The 21,758-nt window shown below is 36.1% G+C and overlaps 2 protein-coding genes across 3 annotated transcripts; one reads left to right on the forward strand and one right to left on the reverse strand.

Moving 5' to 3' along the window:
* The first annotated feature begins 5,677 nt into the window (after nucleotides 1-5,677).
* LOC136229981 (myosin-6-like) lies at nucleotides 5,678-21,036 on the forward strand. Of its 2 annotated transcripts, none has more exons than XM_066018871.1 (39): nucleotides 5,678-6,057; nucleotides 9,004-9,129; nucleotides 9,405-9,548; nucleotides 9,745-9,890; nucleotides 9,986-10,142; nucleotides 10,245-10,303; nucleotides 10,400-10,559; nucleotides 10,809-10,958; nucleotides 11,051-11,187; nucleotides 11,307-11,453; nucleotides 11,589-11,690; nucleotides 12,336-12,393; nucleotides 12,487-12,588; nucleotides 13,181-13,218; nucleotides 13,353-13,479; nucleotides 13,580-13,750; nucleotides 13,843-13,974; nucleotides 14,081-14,187; nucleotides 14,270-14,330; nucleotides 14,651-14,828; nucleotides 14,934-15,139; nucleotides 15,571-15,690; nucleotides 16,268-16,366; nucleotides 16,888-17,100; nucleotides 17,180-17,319; nucleotides 17,481-17,553; nucleotides 17,699-17,743; nucleotides 17,825-17,908; nucleotides 18,012-18,182; nucleotides 18,306-18,461; nucleotides 18,575-18,766; nucleotides 18,886-19,014; nucleotides 19,090-19,160; nucleotides 19,244-19,343; nucleotides 19,432-19,488; nucleotides 19,580-19,636; nucleotides 19,915-19,995; nucleotides 20,095-20,177; nucleotides 20,448-21,036. In XM_066018871.1, the coding sequence occupies exons 1-39, from the start codon at nucleotides 6,055-6,057 to the stop codon at nucleotides 20,560-20,562; spliced, it is 4,497 nt and encodes a 1,498-aa protein (XP_065874943.1). In that variant the 5' UTR covers nucleotides 5,678-6,054; the 3' UTR covers nucleotides 20,563-21,036. The 2 variants fall into 2 exon arrangements, with proteins under 2 accessions (XP_065874943.1, XP_065874942.1); XM_066018870.1 differs by having other exon boundaries at nucleotides 5,679-6,057; nucleotides 17,481-17,595.
* On the reverse strand, nucleotides 11,862-12,077 carry LOC136229026 (uncharacterized). Its single transcript, XM_066017568.1, has one exon. The coding sequence runs from the start codon at nucleotides 12,075-12,077 to the stop codon at nucleotides 11,862-11,864; it is 216 nt and encodes a 71-aa protein (XP_065873640.1).
* Nucleotides 21,037-21,758: the final 722 nt, after the last annotated feature.

The raw sequence follows: 21,758 nt of genomic DNA on the forward strand, positions 1-21,758 counted from the left end.
CTAATCTTTTTGGAAGGTAATGAGGAGCAGTTGAGTATTATTATGGATATTCTTGGCTGTTTCTGTTCGGCCTCTAGATAAAAACTTAATGTCCAGAAATCTAGGATGATGTGCTCTAAAAATATGAACCAGAGAGTTTGTAAAAGGTTAAATGATCTGTCGGGTATTCCTCTGACTGGCTCCCTCGGGAAGTACCTGGGGATTCCCCTCCACAGTGAGAGAGTGTCTAAAGTGTCTTTTAAAGATACTTTGGATAAAGCTAATATGAAGTGTGCAACGTGGAAAGCCAAGACTCTCTCTCTCTCGCTGGTCATCTTATGTTAATTCAATCGGTTAACTGTGCGACTCCCAATCACATTATGCAGGCTTGTAAGCTTCCGGAGCCTGTGCTGAAAGATCTTAATAAATTAACAGTAGGTTCCTGTGGGGGGGAAGCTGGGGAGGGGAAAAAGATCCATCTTGTGCTCTGGAGTGAGGTTTGCCAGCCTAAAGATTCTGAAGGTCTGGGTATTAGGAAAGCTAAAGATAATAATAAAGTCTTATTAATGAAGCTCCTGTGGTGAATGTGGCAGAATCCTTCTGCTCTGTGGGTCTAGCTCCTTTGCGGGAAGTACCGGAAGGATAAGGTGTTTGGGGGGGCCTAAGGAAAGAGTGGTTAATTGTTCCTTTCTTTGGAAAGGCATTAGTGCAGTGTTTGCAGAATTTTGATCTGGAATTGGGTGTAATGTGGGTAATGGCAGGTCCATCAGGTTCTGGAAGGATATTTGGGTTGGTGAGAAGCCTTTATTGGAAGTTTGTATTTCCTTGCCTCCGGTGGACGTTCAAGACTGGAGGATTGAGGATGTTGTGAACTCTGAGGGTGAGTGGATTTGGGATAAGTTTGAATCTTATCTCAGTCTGGATTCACTCCTGTCTATTAGAGGTATTCACATTAGTAATCATAGTGAGGATAAGGATAGTTATTATTGGGCGCTGACAAACAATGGGGCCTATTCATGTAAATCGGCTTATCAGGCATTCTATCAGGGCTTGGATTCTTCTTCCCCAAGTGTGTGGAAGACGATTTTGGGGCTTAAAAGTGCCATACCGCATTAGGAGTTTCCTGTGGCTTGGGGCTAGGAATAGGTTGCTTACCAACTCGGATAGGAAAAGGAGGCACCTGGTGGACTTTGGAGTCTGTGGCAGATGCAGAGGATTTGAGGAGACTGTGTGCCATGCTCTCAGGGATTGTGAGAAGAGTTTAGAGGTTTGGAGAAGAATTCTCCCTAGGGATGTGCTCCATTCCTTTTTATCCCATTCTGAAAATGACTGGTTCGTTGATGGTATTAACGGGCTTCTGTTGCCTGGGAATCAAGGTGTTCTTCTTTTTGTGGTGGTGTGCCATCAGATTTGGAGGTGGCGGAATGAGGAGATCTTTGGAGGAAAAATTGTTTCTATGCCAAATGTCCTTGATTTCTTTTCTAAAAAGGTTAGTACCTTGGTGGAGAGTTTTGGTGAAGATCCCTTAGCTAGGATGGTTCAGAGGAAGGAGGTCAATCTTTTAGGCTGGTGTAGGCCAAGCGAAGGTGTAATTAAGCTCAACACTGATGGTTCTTGTCTGAGAGATGGGAGAATCGCCGCAGGAGGGGTCCTAAGAGACGATGGAGGCAGGTGGATTTCTGGCTTCTATCAGAATTTGGGTATTGGTTCTTCCTTTTCTGCGGAGCTGTGGGGGATTTTCTCTGGCCTGAAGATGGCTAAGGATCTTGGGGTGAAGAAGCTTCTGGTTGAGTCAGATAACCAAGAAGCGGTGAAGATGATTTCTGAGGGCAAGTCTGTTTGCCGGAATAGCTTAAACATTATTAGAGGCATTAAAAGGATTGGATCCTCCTTTGAGTCTATTAAGTTCACTCATATTTATAGGGAGCAGAACCGCGTCGCGGACCGTCTTGCTTTGGAAGGGCACTCTGGCTTATTGGGTCTTTCTACCCTTTCTTGTCCACCGGTCTTCATTTCTTCCTTGATCTTGGAGGATGCTGTGGGGGTCAGTTTTCCTAGACTGATCCCGGGTTGGGCTGTCTTGTTTGCTTGTTTTTTTCTTTCATTTTCTACCAAAAAAAAGATGAGTATTATGTTTTGGGTAAATTCCAAAAAAAACCCATGTGGTTTCATGTTCTTCCAAAAAAAACCTTGTGGTTTGTTTTTACCAAAAAAAACCCCTGTGGTTTACGCCGTTACCCGAAAAACGGAAAATGGCTTAACACCGTTAAAAAGCTGACGTGGCACAAGGGTAAAATTAGAAAATCAATTTTTTTTATTTTTCTTTATTTTTTCCTCTCTCTCCTCCTCCTCCTTCTTCTTCTTCTTCTTCTTCTTCTTCTTCTTCTCTCCTTCTCCTTCTTCTTCCCCTCTTCTCTCATTCTTCTTCATTTTTCTTCTTCCTCCTCCTTCTTCTTCTTCTTTTTATTGTATTTTTTTTTATTTCCGATACTAGAAGAAATCTGGAAATTTTCTACTGGAAATTTCCAGATTTCTTCGGTTCCAGATTTCCAGAGAGAGAGAAAAGAGAGTAAATAATCACAAAATCATTCAAGTATGAAATACATTTGAGCATATATATAAAATCTTCAACTAACAGACTGAACTATGAGAATGTTTTAATTTAAATCCATTTCACAATACATAAAAACAGACGTTTTCTTTCATTTTCCTCCACTTTCTCAGCAACCAAACAGAAATTTCAGAGAAAAAGAGGGAGAGAGAGAGATTAAAAAAAACCCAGACCTAATAGAACCACTAGCAAACTGAGCTATAAGAGTGTTTTAAATCAATTTCACAAAGAAAATCAAAACTCATTTCCCCTCATTTTCCTCCGTTTTCTCAGTAACCAAACAGGAATTTCAGGGAGAGAGAGAGAAAAACAGAGCGAATAAAACCACTAGCAGACTGAGCTATAAGAATGTCTTTAATCAATTTCACAAAGAAAATCAAAACTCATTTTCCTCCATTTTCTCAATAGCCAAACAGGAATTTCAGAGAGAAAGAGGGAGAGAGAGAGATTAAAAAAATAAAATTACCAGAGCAATAAAACCACTAGCAGACTGAGCTAAAGAATGTCATAAATCAATTATATCACAAAAAACCACCACCGCAACCCCTCTGTTTCTACTAAAATGCGCAACACAATCACCGGCGCCCGTTTTTTACAGAAGAAGAAGAACAAGGAGGAAGAAGAAAAGGAAGAAGGAAGAAGATGAAGGAGGAGAGAGATGGAAAAAAATAAAAAAAAAATCGATTTTCCAATTTTACCCCTGTGCCACGTCAGCTTTTTAACGGTGTTAACCCATTTTCCGTTTTTCGGGTAACGGCGTAAACCACAAGGGTTTTTTTTTGGTAAAAACAAACCACAAGACTTTTTTTAGAAGAACATGAAACCACAGAGTTTTTTTTGGAATTTACCCTTATGTTTTTTATTGCAAAAATAATCTGACTAATTCCGTTTTATTAGATAAATATATCACATTAACAAGATAAAGGTGTCCGCTATGGTTACTTTGTTTTTTACAAAGTACCGTTACTTGGTGTGGTTTTCACCATTGGATGATAGAGCATAAAATTAATCCAATGGTGAAAACCACACCAAGTAACGATACTTTGTAAAAAACAAAGTAACCATAGCGAACACCACAAGATAAAATATTAATATTTTGGGAAGTTAATAAAAGTCAATAATTCAAGCCTATCATCTCAATAAATCAATATACTACATCAATAAAGTTAATGTACACATTGCAAAAAAATAAAGTTAATGTACCACATTGAATAATACCAATTGCAAACATTTTATTTTTCAACAGAAAATATCACTAATATAATAAAAATTAATATATATTCTCATCAAATTAACTTAACTTTTTTATTTCCCTAAAAATGACATTATTTCCCTTTTAAACCTGTCTAAAAAATTTAACACTCGAACTTTCAAAATGTCTCGATAGCGCTTTCAACTTGTTTAAAATGTATCAATAGCCTCATCAATTTGTTCAAAAGATACTCAATTAACACTCAATTGTAAAAAAGTAAGCTGTATGCGGAATGTATGTTGCACGTGCTTTGAAAAGACAAAGGATCAAAATCGGGGTATGAGATTCCAATATTAGAAAGACCATGTTTTATAATTGAGTAAATAAAACTTTATTTTTAATATATTTTGTGAATTATATAATAACATTTCAAGACGCATGCAACTTTCTTTTTTACAACTGAATGATTTTTTTTTGTAAGTAGGAAAATAAACAACAGAAAACTAGCAGCTAGCTGCAGACGGATCGCCAGAAGCACACCCCAAAGCATCATCTATCAGCAGCCTACAGACATGATTAGGAGGGGACATTAAGTGATGAATTCCCAGCGGGACCTCAACAGCAGCACCAGCCAAGCAGTCCGCCACTCTAACCGAGTGATTGATTGAGTATATTTAAACAAGTTGAAGAGACCATTAAAAACATTTTAAACAATTTAACGAGGTATCGAAATATTTTAAAAATTCAGAAATCTAATCAAGCTTTTTAAATACGTTTAAAGGCACGTAGTGTATTAACTATTAAGGCAAGAAAAAGACGGGGTGCCGGGTATCGCCGGTGCTGGTGGGATTTTCAGAAATTCTTGTGGTTTTGTTATTGGCTGCTATGCTATTAACCTTTCTTGTTCCTATGCGCACATTGCCGAGTTGTCTGCCATTATTTTTGCAGTGGAATCTGCTTGGGAACGGGGGTGGCACAATCTTTGGATTGAATCAGATTCTGCATATGTGGTGGATATGCTAAACAGAAAGATTACCATGGCTCCCTGGAAGATTAGACAAGAATGGCTTCAGTATTTATCTAGATCCTTGTATATGAATTGCAGAATCACTCATATCTATCGAGAGGGCAATCAGGCGGCGGATCAACTTGCCCGTTCAAAACGGCTACGGCTACGGCTCTTACATGGTGGCATTCTGCTCCACATTTCTGTCAATCGTCTATTTTTGACGACCTTTGTAATGTTGCTCATGTTCGTTTTCCTTAATTTTTCTGTTTTGAACCTTTTTTATTCTTCTTTTCCTCCCTTTGTACTTTTCCTTTTTTTATTAATAATATTCCGGATTGATTTGGTGTGTTAGGGGTGCCAACCTAATTGGAATGTCTAGCTACGTCCAAATCTTTGATGAAAAAAAAAAAAAAAATTAAAGCAAGAAAAAAAACTTTACCTTTTTCTCACGGAAAAAGTTAAACTTCTTCACTTTTTCAACAAAAAGTATTAGGACACAAGACTGATGAAATAAAATTTAATTTAAATAAAAACAGAAATGATCTAATTATGTTTTTTCTTTGAAATGATCTAATTATGTTTTTAAAACTAAAACCGGAAAACCAAAGTACCGCCATTGACATTTGATTTTTGATTTTTGATTTTTGATAGTTTGCAAGATTCGGACAACCCCCAAACAACTGGACTCATTTCTGACCTAAAAGTCTTAGTTGTCAATACTAAGTCGTAATTTCATCCGATAAATAAGGGTACCATCGGAATTCAATTTTCTTTCCTCATAAACGCTTCCCCTTTCCTTAATTACTTAATTAACTACTTGATTAATTAACAAAACCAAACAACTAATTAAAATTATTACTCGGTTAATAATAATATGAACACTCACACATTAAGGAATCACAGAAAACAAAGAAAACAGAATAACAATAAGGAAGGTTTGCTTTAACAGCAGAGAGAGAGAGAGAGAGATATACAAGAGAAGAGAGGCTTATTCTCTTCTTCAATTTAATTTTCTGCTTGTTGAAGGGTTTAAGCTTCTCATTTTTATTCATATTTTCTCAGATTTGTTTCGATTTTTTCTCCCTTTTGTTAGAGATTCTTTTCATATTGTTCTCATTAGAGCTGTAAATCGATTTTGGTTTCATCCAAGAACTGAAAGAGGAGTTCAAGGTTTTCTTTTGGTGATTGCTCAATTTGAATGGTTCTTCTTCAAACTAGATCGAGGAGCAACTCAAGTTTCTGATCTGGTCAATCTCAGCGAAAATGGTAATACTCAATTTCATTTCCCGGGGTTTTGAAGTTCCTGTGCTATTTAAATTTCATTTTTTCCTTGCTAATTCGTTGGATTTTGCTTGTTTTACTTCATTGGTCGATTGATCTGTTATTGTTGCTAAGTTCTCCCTTTCATGTACTTTGTTGATGTGATCGCATTGATGTATGTTTGTGAACTTATGATGCATTTTGTGTGTGCCGTATTTTAGTTTGATAGGTAGCCACACGCTACGGAACTACCTTTTACTATGTTGAGCATTTTGTAGTACTATGGAATTGAAATGTTTAGCTCTTAGTTTTCCTACGTTCTTTTAGCCTAAGGCTACTGCTGAAGGACATAGCTTGTCTAGATATCAGACTTGAATGGGATTATAATTTATTGCACGATGGAAAAGCTTGTATCCTATGTTGCACCGAAACTCTTCTTTGTTAGCGTTTCCGCGTTTCGTGTCCGTTTCCGTTTGTTTTCCGTTTCCATTATCATTTCCTTGCTAATTTTTCTTAGAAATAACGTTTCCCAGTGTCCGTTTCCCTTTCGGTTTGTTTTTCTGTTTCCATGCAACATAGCTTGTATCAGAGCTGGAGTCTATCAAGTTCTTACTATTTGTGCAATGAGTCAATGACTAGAAAACTTGCAATCAATATTATCCATTTTTTCACTTACATTACAGACACTGTGTAGTATCAGTTTTTGTATGATGTAAGAGCGCCTGGTGCATCCAAATTTCTGAGATAGCTCATGCTATGTTAAAAAAACACTTCATTGAGTACGAAGTTATTATTGATTTTTAAAATATTTGCCCGTTTTCAATATTCGGAAGTCAAAATTGGAAACCATAAGTGTGGATATTTTGCTGTATCCTCTTTGTCTCTCTATCTGCCCCTCCCTCCTCATTCTCTAACCCCCCCTTCAATATGACACATAATATGCTATTCTGAAACTTTTTTCAATAAAATATATGTTATGCCATAAATTTGAGGTCTTGTGCAATTTCCCCCCTAGCCTGTCCACAACGGATACAATAGTAGTAAAGATGTAAGTTGAACAAATTAACATTGGCTGTAAATCATGTCCAATTCGTTGATTTTTTTAACATTATTCCCTTCTCTAAGAAAACTGAGGAACTTTTCCAATTCGTGCATGCCACCATGATGAGGTGATTCATTAAGTTCATAAATATTGAAGAAAAGAATACATCTAATTATCATTTTTGGTTTATGTTGACACGTTTTTCTTGAAAAAAAATTCGCTAATAATCTAAACATTCCTTTGACTAAAGTATCAACTTTGACAGCTAAGCAAGTCTTTATTTTTATACTATGTTGCACGGAAACTCTTCTTCATCAACATTTCCGCATTTCTGTTTCTTTTCCATTTCCATTACCGTTTCCTAGCTATATTTTTTTAGAAATAATATTTCCCGGTGTCTGTTTCCATTTCCGTTTCCGTGCAACACATATCTTGAATCTTATGCAGCATATGCTTCTGTTAGATCAGAGCTTGTGGTCTAATGGAAGATTCAATAGAGTTAATGCATCCTTGTATGTAGATCAGGACCAATTTCGGATTGGATTGCTTTTTTGACTATCTTGATTCATTTTTGGTTAAGAGGTGATTGCTGACTGAAACTAAATTAGACAACTTCTGTTATAAGACATGCTACTAACTGTAGAGCATAGCACCGGCTAATCCCAACTAGGATAGAACAAGCATATCTTGGCAACCAGTTTGCATTAACATTGCCCTTTCTCTGTTTGCTTCCTCTGGACTGTTCATTCATTTTGCAAAAAGCCTCTTAATATGCCTTGGTAAAGCTAAAGTTTATCATCCAATACCATTTCATCGACCGAATATGTGCAGCATCAACTGATGATGTACTGTGCATAGGATATTCATCCCAAAACCCCCTCCCAAGATCAAGATATTATCCTGCATCAAGCAACCTATTAGCTCAAGAGATTGCTGTAATAGGATGTGTCATTTTCTTAACATGCATTTATCCTTCTGTAAGGTGCCAAACTAGATGAACGTGGTCGTTTGACTTGGGGCACAGCATGGGATTTAGTAGTGCCCATTTAGCAAGTAAAATAATGATCGCTAGTACTTGTTACGCAGACTGTATATGCCTCTAGTTGGTGAGGTTACCTGGTGCTTTAAAACATATGGTTTTATTTGACATCATTTCTCTTCTATCAGTTTGAGATGCGTATTGGATTGTAATGTCAAGCATGAAGGACAGATTATGATCCATGCTAAAGTTTCAGGGAATAAAAACATGGTGCAATTAACCAGATCCTAGTACCATGCTGCATAATGTTGAGAATGCTCAACCAAGCAGACAACAATAAGCAGAAAACAGAGAAGAAACAGTAATACAAAAATAAGAATGTGATAGAAGAAGCTTAATTGATATTATAGAACGATGATGAAAGAATTAACATGTATGACAGTAGCAAAGGATATTCCCAGAAAAACTTCACTTTCTCTATGCTGAAAGCTAAGAGCCAAAATGGAGAAATCACAAACTCTACCTCACACACATCCCTTCCCATAACAACATCCTAAAATTTCTCCCAAAAGAAGTAACCAGCGCTGTGTTTTCCCTCAATGCCCTTGGACTTCCTGGAATAAACCTCCCATAATTTAGGCCCATGAGTTAGGTGAGCGAAGATACACCTATTACGCTGCAACTCTCTATTGCACAAGTTCATGGAATGGTGATACCTTAAATGTTAATTTATTCTGCATCTACTTGTTTGGTTTACTTTTTAGATTTGTTCGTAGTGCTAGAATCTTTAGTTTGCATTGGATTGAAATGCTATTTCTTGATCTAGGTAATGCCAACTTGCCAAGCCTTTGTTTTATATGATGCTTAAATGTAATGTCTGCTAGTGCTACAAAATGATACAATGTACACCCTCAACACTGTTCCCTTGCAGGCTGCTATCAGTTTGGTGGTTGGATCTCTTATTTGGGTGGAAGATCCTGATGAAGCTTGGCTTGATGGTGAAGTGGTGGAGATTAATGGTGAAAATGTTAAGGTCCTCTGCACATCAGGAAAGACGGTAGGTGCTTCTTGCCATTCCTCAAGTCTATGTTAGTAGGTAGATCACCCTCAATAAGTTACATATCTGATTAAGTAACAAGGTTTGTTGAACAAAGTTGTCAAAACCCTATTTTTGTGGTCTTGTTATCATGTCTATTTTTTATATTCTTTTCTTTTTCTTGGTGCTTTAACTTCTAATTTGATAGCAACTTTTTCTTTCTTTAGACACTTAACTTTAAGAAAGGATGCTGACCTAGCCTTCCATTTTTACTCATAATATTTGGAAACTTATAGGTATCTGTTAAAGCTTCCAACGTGTATCATAAAGATGTTGAAGCACCTCCATGTGGAGTGGATGATATGACGAAACTGGCTTATTTGCACGAACCAGGAGTCTTGCAGAATTTGAGATCAAGATATGACATGAATGAAATTTATGTGAGTATACAAAGTATTGGTGGATTTCCAGTTTTTGCTAATTGTTTGGTGTTTGTTGGATGAGGGGTGGTTTATTTTATTTGCATACTCCTGGTGTTATTCTATATTGATGGATGTTGGTAGATTTTTCTTCTTTTCCATCACATCTCTACACTGTTTGATCTATCAAGCCTGATACATTAAATGGTGCCTCCAGACTTACACGGGGAATATTTTAATTGCGGTAAATCCTTTTAGAAAGCTGCCACATCTCTATGATAGCTATATGATGGCACAATATAAGGGGGCAGGCTTTGGTGAGCTGAGTCCTCACCCCTTTGCTGTTGCAGATGCTGCATACAGGTACTTGATTTTCGTGTAATTGGCAGCTGTTTAGTTGCTATTTGTCTCTCTTGTTCTCAATTTGATAACTTAAATGAAATTGCTTATGAATGCAGGCTGATGATCAATGATGGAATAAGTCAGGCTATATTAGTTAGTGGTGAGAGTGGGGCTGGTAAGACGGAGAGCACAAAATTGCTTATGCGTTATCTTGCATACATGGGTGGAAGAGCTGCTGCTGAGGGGAGGAGTGTTGAACAGCAAGTTCTGGAGGTAATGCAGTCTTGCAGTTTTAATATTTGAGGTTCGTATAATATGATATCGTTAGATGATTAAAGAAATACCTGCATTTGTATTGTTTTCATCATTTTGCAGTCCAATCCTGTTTTAGAAGCATTTGGTAATGCCAAGACTGTTAGAAATAATAATTCGAGGTGAGAAGTCTAAAAAAAATTTAATTGCAAAGACTGTAATGTTATATTGTACATATTTTCCGTTCTGTTCTTATTTGCATTCTGTAAATGTTGCAGTCGTTTTGGTAAGTTCGTGGAGCTTCAGTTTGATAAAATGGGAAGCATTTCGGGAGCTGCTATCAGAACATATTTGCTAGAAAGATCACGTGTTTGTCAGGTTTCCGACCCAGAAAGAAATTATCATTGCTTCTACATGCTTTGTGCTGCACCTCCTGAGGTAATTGGGTGATTAGTTCCATGGGAAGGGTTTTCATTTCAATCTGAATTGTCTTTATGAGCTAGACTTGTACTGCGGTACTAGTATTTAATGTGTTAGCATGATTAGCAATGCCCTGTAGCACTATATAGTGCAGCAGTGAAGTTACCATCTGAAAGGTTAGAGAAAGAGCTTGACATGCTCTTTTCCATTCTTTTCTTTTTTCACTTACATTTATGTCTCATTATATCCCTGCTTGTCATTTATCAGGATGTTCAGAGGTTCAAATTGGGAAATCCAAGAACATTTCATTATCTGAATCAATCTAATTGCTATGAATTGGACGGCGTTGATGATTCTAAGGAATACATTGCTACAAGGACGGCTATGGATGTTGTTGGAATAAGTTCTGATGAGCAGGTAATTTGTAACAGCTATTTTAGTTGAAAATGTAGTCATTCAAGTGCAATAATCCCATTAATATTTGTTTTTCTACCTCTTGTGCTTTCCAGGATGCCATATTTCGCATTGTTGCTGCAATTCTTCATCTTGGAAATATTGAATTTGCAAAAGGGAAGGAAATAGATTCATCTATGCCAAAAGATGAAAAATCTTGGTTTCATCTGAGAACTGCTGCTGAGCTTTTCATGTAAATAATAAAATTTGCACACCTACATAATAATAGACAAGCTACTTTCAAACCATGCGTACCTTGTGTGTTCCTAAGATGGAAGGAAAGCAGTTTTTGAAATCTAAATTTTTGTTTAGGTGTGATGTGAAAGCACTCGAAGACTCTCTATGCAAACGTGTAATTGTAACTCGTGATGAAACCATTACAAAATGGCTGGATCCAGAATCTGCTGCTCTTAGTAGAGATGCATTGGCTAAAATTGTGTACTCAAGGTTGTTTGATTGGTAAGTTTCAATCCTGTAAGCTAGTGATTTCTCTTTTTCCGTTTCTCAATACTTGCTTACATTGTTTAACTAGTACATTTGTTTGAAGTGCTGGGTTTTTCTGTGTATTGTTCATAATCCTTCTTCTTTTTGCAGGCTTGTGGATAAGATTAACAATTCAATTGGTCAAGATCCCGAGTCAAAATTCTTAATTGGGGTGCTGGATATTTATGGATTTGAAAGTTTCAAGACAAACAGGTGCTTAGCCGGTATGCCTTTTGTTTTCATTGTTGTGAAGGATTGGTTCTTTAAGAGAACTAATTGTTCGATCTAACTGTCTCAAGTGGCACGTTGTCTTGAGATGGTATAACTTCTGTTTGTCTAGTTGGATGCTCTCAAGAAGGGGGATAATTATGGATTAAATTGTTACTAATTGTGCACCTGGATAGGAAAAAGGATGAGTCCTTTGTTGCATCTGGCACGAGATGATAAAGAGAGAGCTTCGTCTATCGATGAAAAGCGGATTGACGGAGCTCTTGGCATTGCTTTGTTTTTCTCTCTTTTCTTATCAGCGAGTTCTGATCCTTTTTCTAGGAAGATGATATATTTATCATAGTTGGACTTCGCTGCCTTGTCTTCAGTCATCTAATTTAGTGATTTCAATGGTTGATGGAACTCAACTTAACATGTTAGAAAACCTGATGCATCATTGTCAGAGTGGTATATCCTTCTGGTGGTGCACATAATCTCCCTAGTTCATTGGGGTAATCCTAGGACATAGATAGCTTCCTGCCATTTTGATGGTTTTGTGGAGTATGCAGCAGTCACTAGCATTTCTTGCTGTGATACTCACTATGGTGTTTGATTCTATCATCTGATTGTTGGTATTATATCCTTTTGCAGTTTTGAGCAATTTTGCATCAACTTGACAAATGAAAAACTTCAGCAACATTTCAATCAGGTATGTTTCGGAAGTAAATTACATGCTTTAGATCCCATTTCATTTGTTCATCCAATTGAATCGTTCATAAAACCATAAATATCTGTTGGACAGCACGTCTTTAAAATGGAGCAAGAGGAATATACAAAAGAAGAAATTAATTGGAGCTACATAGATTTTGTCGACAATCAAGATATTTTGGATCTTATTGAAAAGGTTGATTTTTTTTCTCTATCCCCTGCATCAAGTATTATTTGGTAGTTCTGATATGTTTTAGCAATCTTTAAATCTTTTATCAAATGGTATTAAGTCAAATCTTTGCTTGATGGTAAGTAATTAGTGTTCTATGTTTATTAAGATAAATACTCAGAAACAGTGGATAAACTTCTGTCACAAGTAAAACAGTAATCCTGCTGGCAACATTCATGCAATTCACCAGTCCTGTTGGCAACATTCATGGAATTCTTTTCCTTGTTGTCTTAAACTGTTCAATTATCTTTATATTTGTTAGAAATTTTTTGATACTTGCTAGTGTTTTATGAAATTGTGTTGACATATCTATAACATTGTCATATCCTTATTTCCCATTATATTGTTGTGAATATTAATATGAATTGGGCCTTAACTATCTGCTTAAGCTTTTAGTTCAATTGGTTCCATAACATGAATTGAACCCTTGATCACTTGGTCAAAGAGGCCCTGATACCATGTCATGGAACCAATTGAAATAAAAGCTGACAATTATCATTCATGACATGTTTTATATTTACTAATTTTGGAGAACTTACTTTTTCTTATTAATTTGCAGAAACCTGGTGGCATAATTGCTCTACTGGATGAAGCTTGGTAAGCAATTTTGGCAGTCTAAGATGTTCATATCTCTTCTATTACATATTATTATGGATGAGTTGAAGTTCTTAGGATTAGTATATCTGTTCCTTTAGTTTTTTTTTGTAATTTAGCTTTGATGTTTTATGTAGCATGTTTCCAAGATCAACCCATGAAACTTTCGCCCAAAAGTTGTATCAAACATATAAAAACCATAAACGATTCAGCAAGCCAAAATTAGCTCGAAGTGACTTCACAATTTGCCACTACGCTGGTGATGTAAGCCTATTATTTATGTTCTGATTCAGTAATTTCATCATGACATCATAATAATTGCTGGATCTGGAAAAATAGTGACAAAACTTGGTCTGTTGACCAGGTTACCTATCAAACTGAACAGTTTCTGGACAAGAACAAAGACTATGTAGTTGCTGAACACCAGGCACTCTTAAGTGCTTCCAAATGTTCCTTTGTTTCAGGAATGTTCGTCCCTTCAGCTGAAGAGTCCTCCAAACAGTCAAAGTTCTCTTCTATAGGTTCTCGGTTTAAGGTACAATATATTCTTTTCGTTGGTGCTAATATTTGTGGTATGTGCTTTTTGTGGTCCTTTTGATATAAATGGATGTTTTCTACTTCATGCAGCAACAACTGCAATCATTGCTTGAAACTCTCAGTGCAACTGAGCCACATTACATTCGCTGTGTAAAGCCCAACAATCTTCTGAAGCCATCAATCTTTGAGAACAAAAATATTCTTCAACAATTAAGATGTGGGGTGAGTTCTTTAATGTTCATCATATCTGGTCCCTGTCTATGTTGAAGCAGTAATATAGCTGCCTTAAATTCTGTTTCTCCAATTCTGTCACTCTTTATCATATCAGGGAGTCATGGAGGCAATTAGGATCAGTTGTGCAGGATACCCTACTCGAAAACCATTTGATGAATTCATCGACCGATTTGGCATGCTTGCACCAGAAATTTTGGATGGGTATTTAAATTTATCTTAGCAGTAATGTTTTCTGCTGCTACATTGATGTGTCCTGACTTGTCTACAATACAATCTCTGCTAGTTCTGATGAAGTTGCTGCTTGCAAGAAGCTTTTGGAGAAAGTGGGACTTGAAGGCTATCAGGTATTTACCCGTGAAGTGAACAAACTCCAAAGTAACGCAGTTCTGTTGGGTGCATTGGGTTGCCAGATAGCTCATAATAGATGCCCAGGAAATATTTCTTTCATTCTAGTTTATGCATGATGTTCTTGTGTCATATGATATTTTGGAAGTTTCAGCCCTGCTGCTTTTCAAAATCAACCTGAAAATTAGACCTTTCTTAATAAGCAGCTGCAGCATTTTCTTGTAACTTCTCTTCGGTGTCAACTTGACCCTTGATGCAATTGACATCTATCTTTTACCTAGTGTTTGAAACTAATCTTATGGTTTCATTTGATTTGTAGATTGGTAAGACAAAGGTATTCCTCAGGGCTGGTCAAATGGCAGAACTGGATGCTCGTAGAACTGAGGTATTAGGAAGATCAGCAAGCATTATTCAGAGGAAAGTGCGGTCTTATTTGTCACGGAGAAGCTTCATCATGCTCCGTCTCTCTGCAAGACATATTCAAGCAGCATGCAGAGGTGCTTTATTTCATTCTTGGTCTTTATATTAGTTTGCAGTGCTATACTGCTATTTCTATAAAGAATTGTCAATTATATACATGTATTCATCCATGCTCAATTTAGGACAACTTGCACGGAAAGTTTATGAGAACATGCGAAGAGAGGCTGCTTCTCTGAGGATTCAAAAATATTTGCGGATGCATATTGCTAGGAAGGCTTATACAAAATTATACTGTTCTGCTATTTCTATTCAAACGGGCATGCGCGGGATGGTTGCTCGGGATGAGATACGCTTTAGGAGGAGGACTAGGGCCGCGATTGTAATTCAGGTGAGGCTATTTAAGAGAAACTGCGGAGGATTTTATATGGTGAAACTGTTAAACTATCAAATTATTTGGTATACACGGAATATCACTAGAACTAATTTCTTTATATACGAGGGAATATTATTGCCTCGATGATGATATAAAAATATTTTAAGGGTATCAAGGTGACTTTATATGAAATTCAATATTGTATAACTTTCCGTATTCAGCTTAAATTTGAGTATTAAGCTTAATAGAATTTTTAATAACTATTATCAAATAGTCTTAAAAATAATAATCACCAGGGTTCTAATTATAAAATGCTGAATCACATTAGTAAAAACCCCTTAAAACTATTTAGAGTTTATGTTGCAATGTCTTGTTTAAAATTTGGATGCCCCTTCAAGTTAAACTGTTCATGAATTGACATCCCTCCTCTAACTCCTCTACAACAGAGTCACTGTCGCAAATTCTTGGCTCGATTGCATTATACAAAGCTAAAGAAAGCAGCAATTGTGACACAATGTGCATGGAGAGGAAAAGTTGCTCGTCAAGAACTGCGGCAACTTAAGATGGTAAGCTGCTTCTGGTTTCTCCTTAAATCTTGTGAATTTTTGTGTGTAAAGTGTAAACAGCTTATGATTGAGAACACTTTGCAATTTTCGGTTTTGTTTGATTCATGCATAATAGACCTTGCAATAAAATTCTTGTCCTGTTTAACATGAGAAACTCTCATGTTTCTAGTTCTTTTCCCCTTTGAAACCATAATGACCAACACATTGATGGTGGGATAACTAGATGTTTGGTGAACTTCTTAGGCTACACTTCAATTGAACACCTTTAAAGTTATGGGTGCCTAGTATTGTAGATGCTTTCAAGAAGAACTTGTTTAGAATGAAAATTTGCTTCTAGTTGTGGTAAATTATTATGTGAATATTTGAATACAATCACACTATTAGGAAATAGGAATTTTGCCTGTCCGGACCCCTCCCCGGACCCTCGCTCCGCGGGGACGCGTAGTGCACCGGGCCGCCCTTTTAGTGCTTACGTGGATTTTATTTTTTCTATTATATTTTGCAGTCCTCACTTGTTCTTCTCATTGTTGTCTTTGCATATGAGATTTGAGATTCTTTGGTTTTTTTCAATCCACAGGCTGCAAGGGAAACTGGTGCTCTTCAAGCTGCCAAGAATAAATTGGAGAAGCAAGTTGAAGATTTGACTTGGAGACTTCAGTTGGAGAAACGCCTAAGGGTATACATGATAATATATTATATTAATGGAAATATGTACCAGTGAGGCGAGGTCTCATCAGAAGTCCTAACCCCGTTATTTTTTATAACCATCAGCATTAGTTTCTTGATTTTCACGAACCAATTATGTTGGCTATTCATCATTTCACTCTTCTAAATGTGTATTCGGAAGTGTACATACATCGAATCACTGAGACAAAATGTATGTGTAATGTTTGTGATGTGAGTTTCTGGTTTGTCTACTTGTTTAGGTGACCAAGAGAAAATGGTTTTGTATTTTACCTGCCTTGTTTATTTATCAGAGCTTGCGATATTTCTTAGCTATTATGAAGAGGAGGTACTTCATGTTGAGCATATCCTTTTGGAAAAAAATATAAATTTGAAAGAAGCTGCATGAGAAAAGATGGCTCATTTAAGAGTTTCAATTAGATACCAATTCTGGTCATATTAAGTTGATTCAAGATACATGGTTTCAGCCTATTTCTTTTTGTGTATTAATTTTCTTCTAAATTTGAATTGTAGGCTGACGTAGAAGAAGCTAAAACACAAGAAAACGCAAAACTGCAGTCTGCTATGCAGAACATGCAACTCCAGTTCAAAGAAACTAAAGAAATGCTTGCAAAGGAACTAGAGGCTGCCAAAATTGCAAAAGAGATTGTCCCTGTAATACAAGAAGTTTCTGTAGTTGATAATGCAATGCTGGAGAAGCTGACTGCAGAAAATGAGAAACTCAAGGTAGGTGGCTGATAGTTGGTCTCTATACCATGTATTGAGTTATGGTATGCTTAATGGATTACCTTTTGGTGAAATTCAGGACATGGTTAGCTCACTGGAAAAGAAGATTGATGAAACAGAGAAAAAATTTGAAGAGACCAGCAAAATAAGTGAAGAAAGATTAAAGCAAGCTATGGAGGCAGAGTCAAAAGTAGTTGAACTGAAGACTGCTATGCATAGGTAGTTATCATTTTTGAGCAATAGTGCTGAAGGGGAAGAATGGGGTTTCATTGACTAACATTTAACTGAATGCAATCAGGAATCTAACTGTTCTATTTAGCTGTTGATTGATACTCATGCTATGTTTTTTTCTTTCAAAATTTCTGCTGACTTACGTACAGACTCGAAGAACAATTTTGTGACATGGAAACTGAGAACCAAATTCTTCGGCAGCAAACACTGCTCCAGACACCAGTTAAGAAGACCTCAGACCGTCCACCGTTACCTGCACATCATGTATCATTTCTTGATTTTTTTTTTTTTTTTTTTTTTTGTAGATTCTCTATGCCTCTCTCGCTCTTTCAGATATTCTCATCTGTTAATGTCTTTTTAACTGCAGAATTTAGAAAATGGCCACCATGTGAATGAAGAGCTCAGACCCAATGTAACTACTATTATCATTTACTACTTCAAGGTATTCATTGTCTGGTTACTTTAACTATTTTAATGCGATTGCTTTCTTCAGGAAGCACAGGGTACAACACCAGTGAAGGTCTTCGGCACGGAATCAGATAGCAAGTTTAGGAGATCCCATATTGAACGTCAACATGTATGTGCTTACAAAATTGGGATATACTTCATTGTTTTTTCCCTGTTTATAAAGAATATGGGCTTCAAAAATACCCACATTGGGATTCTTGTTCCTGCAACAGGAGAATATTGATGCTCTTATCAACTGTGTAATGAAGAATATTGGTTATAGTCATGGAAAGCCTGTTGCAGCATTTACCATATACAAATGTCTTCTCCACTGGAAATCTTTTGAAGCAGAAAAGACTAGTGTGTTTGATCGTCTCATTCAAATGATTGGTTCTGCAATTGAGGTAACTTGGTACATCATTTCATTGATAAGTGTTTCGGCTTCCTAGAAAAAACACCACTTAAATGGAGTAGTTTCTATATTTCTTGAACAAGTAATAGCTCTTAAATTATTTTTGCTGTTGCAGAATGAAGACAATAATGATCATATGGCTTACTGGTTATCCAATACATCTACTCTATTGTTTTTGCTTCAAAAAAGTCTCAAGGCAGCTGGTTCTAGTGGTGCAACCCCAAATAAGAAGCAATCATCTGCAGCGTCCTTGTTTGGAAGGATGGCAATGGTATTCATTTTCCTTTTATTCAGCTCTATTTTATGACTACTGTTTTTTTTTATTGCTTGCAACTTGCAAAATTTAATATTTGTTTGTCTAATGGCATTATTTGTCAATTTTAGGGTTTCCGTTCTTCACCTTCCTCTGCCAATCTCTCTGCTGCTGCTGCATTAGTTGTAGTGCGGCAAGTGGAGGCTAAATACCCAGCCTTGCTTTTCAAGCAACAACTTGCTGCATATGTGGAGAAAATTTATGGAATCATTCGAGACAACTTGAAGAAGGAATTGTCATCTTTGCTAACGTTATGCATTCAGGTATTTGCTGTCCTGTTGAACTCCTTTGTTTTAACCCCACGGCAATGACAGTTTCAGCAAACATTAATCATTTCTAATCTCAGTATGCAACTTTGTTTTGTATTTAATTCTGACTTTAGGCACCTAGAACATCCAAGGGAGGTGCACTGAGATCTGGGCGGTCCTTCAGTAAAGATGCTACTGCAAGTCATTGGCAGAGCATAATTGATAGTCTCAACACGCTCCTGAGCACGCTGAAACAGAATTTTGTAAGAGCTTTTCCTGTTCTCTCTTTTACAAGCCTTTTAAATGCGCAATTTTTTTCATTCTCATTGGTATTACAGGTACCTCCAGTCCTTATCCAGAAGATTTATACTCAAACTTTCTCATACATCAATGTACAATTATTCAATAGGTATATTCTAATAGTCATCTTCATCTATTGAGATTCATGTTATGCAAACAGTTTTCCTTACATGGAGATCCTTTGATTTGCAGTCTTCTTTTGCGTCGAGAATGCTGTACTTTTAGCAATGGTGAATATGTGAAATCCGGATTAGCAGAGCTAGAGCTATGGTGCTGCCAAGCAAAGGAAGAGGTGATTTATGTGCTTTAGACTGTCAGTTTAGCTTTCTTCGTTATGGGCATTAATCTCCTTAATCTCATGCATTTTCTTCTGGATGCAGTATGCTGGTGCTTCTTGGGATGAACTAAAACACATAAGACAAGCCGTTGGATTTTTGGTATGCTTACGTCTTCTTTTAATCAAATTTATTTTATCCTTTGGCAATCCATTCCGTGCTTGTCACTTATTTTCTTGTCTTCATTTCTCAGGTTATACATCAGAAGTACAGAATATCCTATGATGAAATCACCAATGATCTGTGCCCTGTAAGTCTCTCTTTTGTTTCTGTGCATATGCATGCATTCCTGTATCTTTTCATATACTGGGCATGTATTGGGACATGATAGTCAATAAAATTCATAACTGTAATCTGCTAGAATAAGAACACATGTCAGTATATCTTGCATTGGCTGTTGAAATAGTTGCCAGAAGTAGGCAATTGCCACTAGAGATTGACCCAATCGGCAATAAATCAAGTTCATACCATTTTTTTCGTTCATGAGCCTTTTAACTCTCTCTTACTAATTTACAATGCCTTGTTCAGATCCTGAGCGTGCAGCAGCTATACAGAATCTGTTCATTATATTGGGACGACAATTATAACACTAGAAGTGTTTCACCTGCGGTATGTTCATGTCTTACAGATGTTCATTTTGCTGTTTGGGAGTTTTTCTTGTTGCCTACAAATTTGAATGCTAAATAAATTCCATAAAATCTCTCACAGGTCATTTCTAGCATGAGGATTCTTATGACAGAAGACTCCAACGATGCTGCTAGCAATTCCTTTTTGTTGGACGACAATTCTGGGTTAGAGTTTTTTCAGCTACATATTGATTGCTAAATGCTAATGAAAAATATAATCACCAAACCATCTCTCTTGAAATACGAAATTCATTTCCTAACAATAAAATAATTTTAGCTTTTTATTTGCATATAGCATAGATACTTCTCATCAATCCATTATTTTTGGTTCATCTGATGTTAAACATCTAAGTTACAAGATTCAAAATAAAAAAATATATTAGCAGCTGCATGTTTATTCTTTCAAGACTATCTGATTCATAGTTCTTTGTACAGTATCCCATTCTCTGTCGAGGACTTGTCGAATTCACTACAAGAAAAGGATTTCGCGGATGTTGAACCAGCAGAGGAACTTGCTGAAAATCCAGCCTTCGAATTTTTGCACGAGTGAGGGCGAGGAATCTCAGAAGCATCCGAACCATTTTGTCTGAAGTAGGCAGCAGTTTATGTCTCTGGTTGTAAAGCTGAATCATTTTTTTTTTCTCCATATTCTTTTCTTCATCCCTGCCCCTTTGTAAAAAGAAAACCCTTTATTAATTTATTTTTTTTCTAAATTCAAATCTGTAAAATCCACATCTCAGTTGGGGGCAAAAAAGATGAGCACTGCATTCTTTAGTAATATCCTACATATGTTTTGGGTTTGTGCCATATCAGGCAGCAATTTTTCTAGGCAGTTTTAGAGAAGATGCTATGCATAGTAGCATTTTGTTAATTGTTGTGGTTGAGGCTTTAATCTCTCCACTCAATTTTCTTTGTAAAAAGATATATAGAAACTTGAACATCAAATCAAAGTAATGAGAAAGTATATGGGAATGATTTATATTGTATTTTTTCAAGGAGTTGTATTTTAATTTGGATGTGGAAATTCCTCTGTTTCTTTCATTTTTATAGTTTCTGACACTCTTTATTTAGGATTATTACTTTTCTTCCGAGTAATATTTAAAAAATTATTATTGATTGATTGTGTAGTCTTGCAACAAATAAGAGAAGCCAAAAGTGATTAGCAGATCAATTTTATTTTTTAATTTATTAATGACGTTTTGTTATAATTCATAAGGTATATAAATGTAATTAAAAAGAAACTTGTAAATTTAATTAAGGCTAAAATTAGTCATAAAGTTTGGAATGAATATAGTGGATCCTGTTTGCAATAGGGCTCTAAGATTTAAGTGAACATTTCATATTGGGCTTCCTATATGAATATAATAAAAAAAACTATAAAATTACAACTAAATCAAATTTAATTTTGAATATGTTAATTTTTTAAGCATGTTTTTATATCATAATTTAAAAATTTTAAACTGTAATTCATAAATTCTAAAATATACCTTATTCTTCTAATTTTTAAAAAATAATGATTTTATTAATTTTATATAATTCAAAATTATAATTTAACATCTTTGTAGTTATTGCAAAAGTGAATTTGTATTTGGGATGGGATTTTTGGCCTAGCAGTGGGCTATTTGTTATTATGATTGACTAGTGACAAATAAGTGAAAAGTAATCTATAATGATATCAGTTAGGTGAAAAAGAAAGCATACCAGGTATTTATGTTTTGGCTTTTTGTTGGTTGATTATCAAGCTGT

Source organism: Euphorbia lathyris, chromosome 5 (assembly GCF_963576675.1).
Source record: "Euphorbia lathyris chromosome 5, ddEupLath1.1, whole genome shotgun sequence".
In the NCBI taxonomy this organism is placed as follows: Eukaryota; Viridiplantae; Streptophyta; class Magnoliopsida; order Malpighiales; family Euphorbiaceae; genus Euphorbia; species Euphorbia lathyris.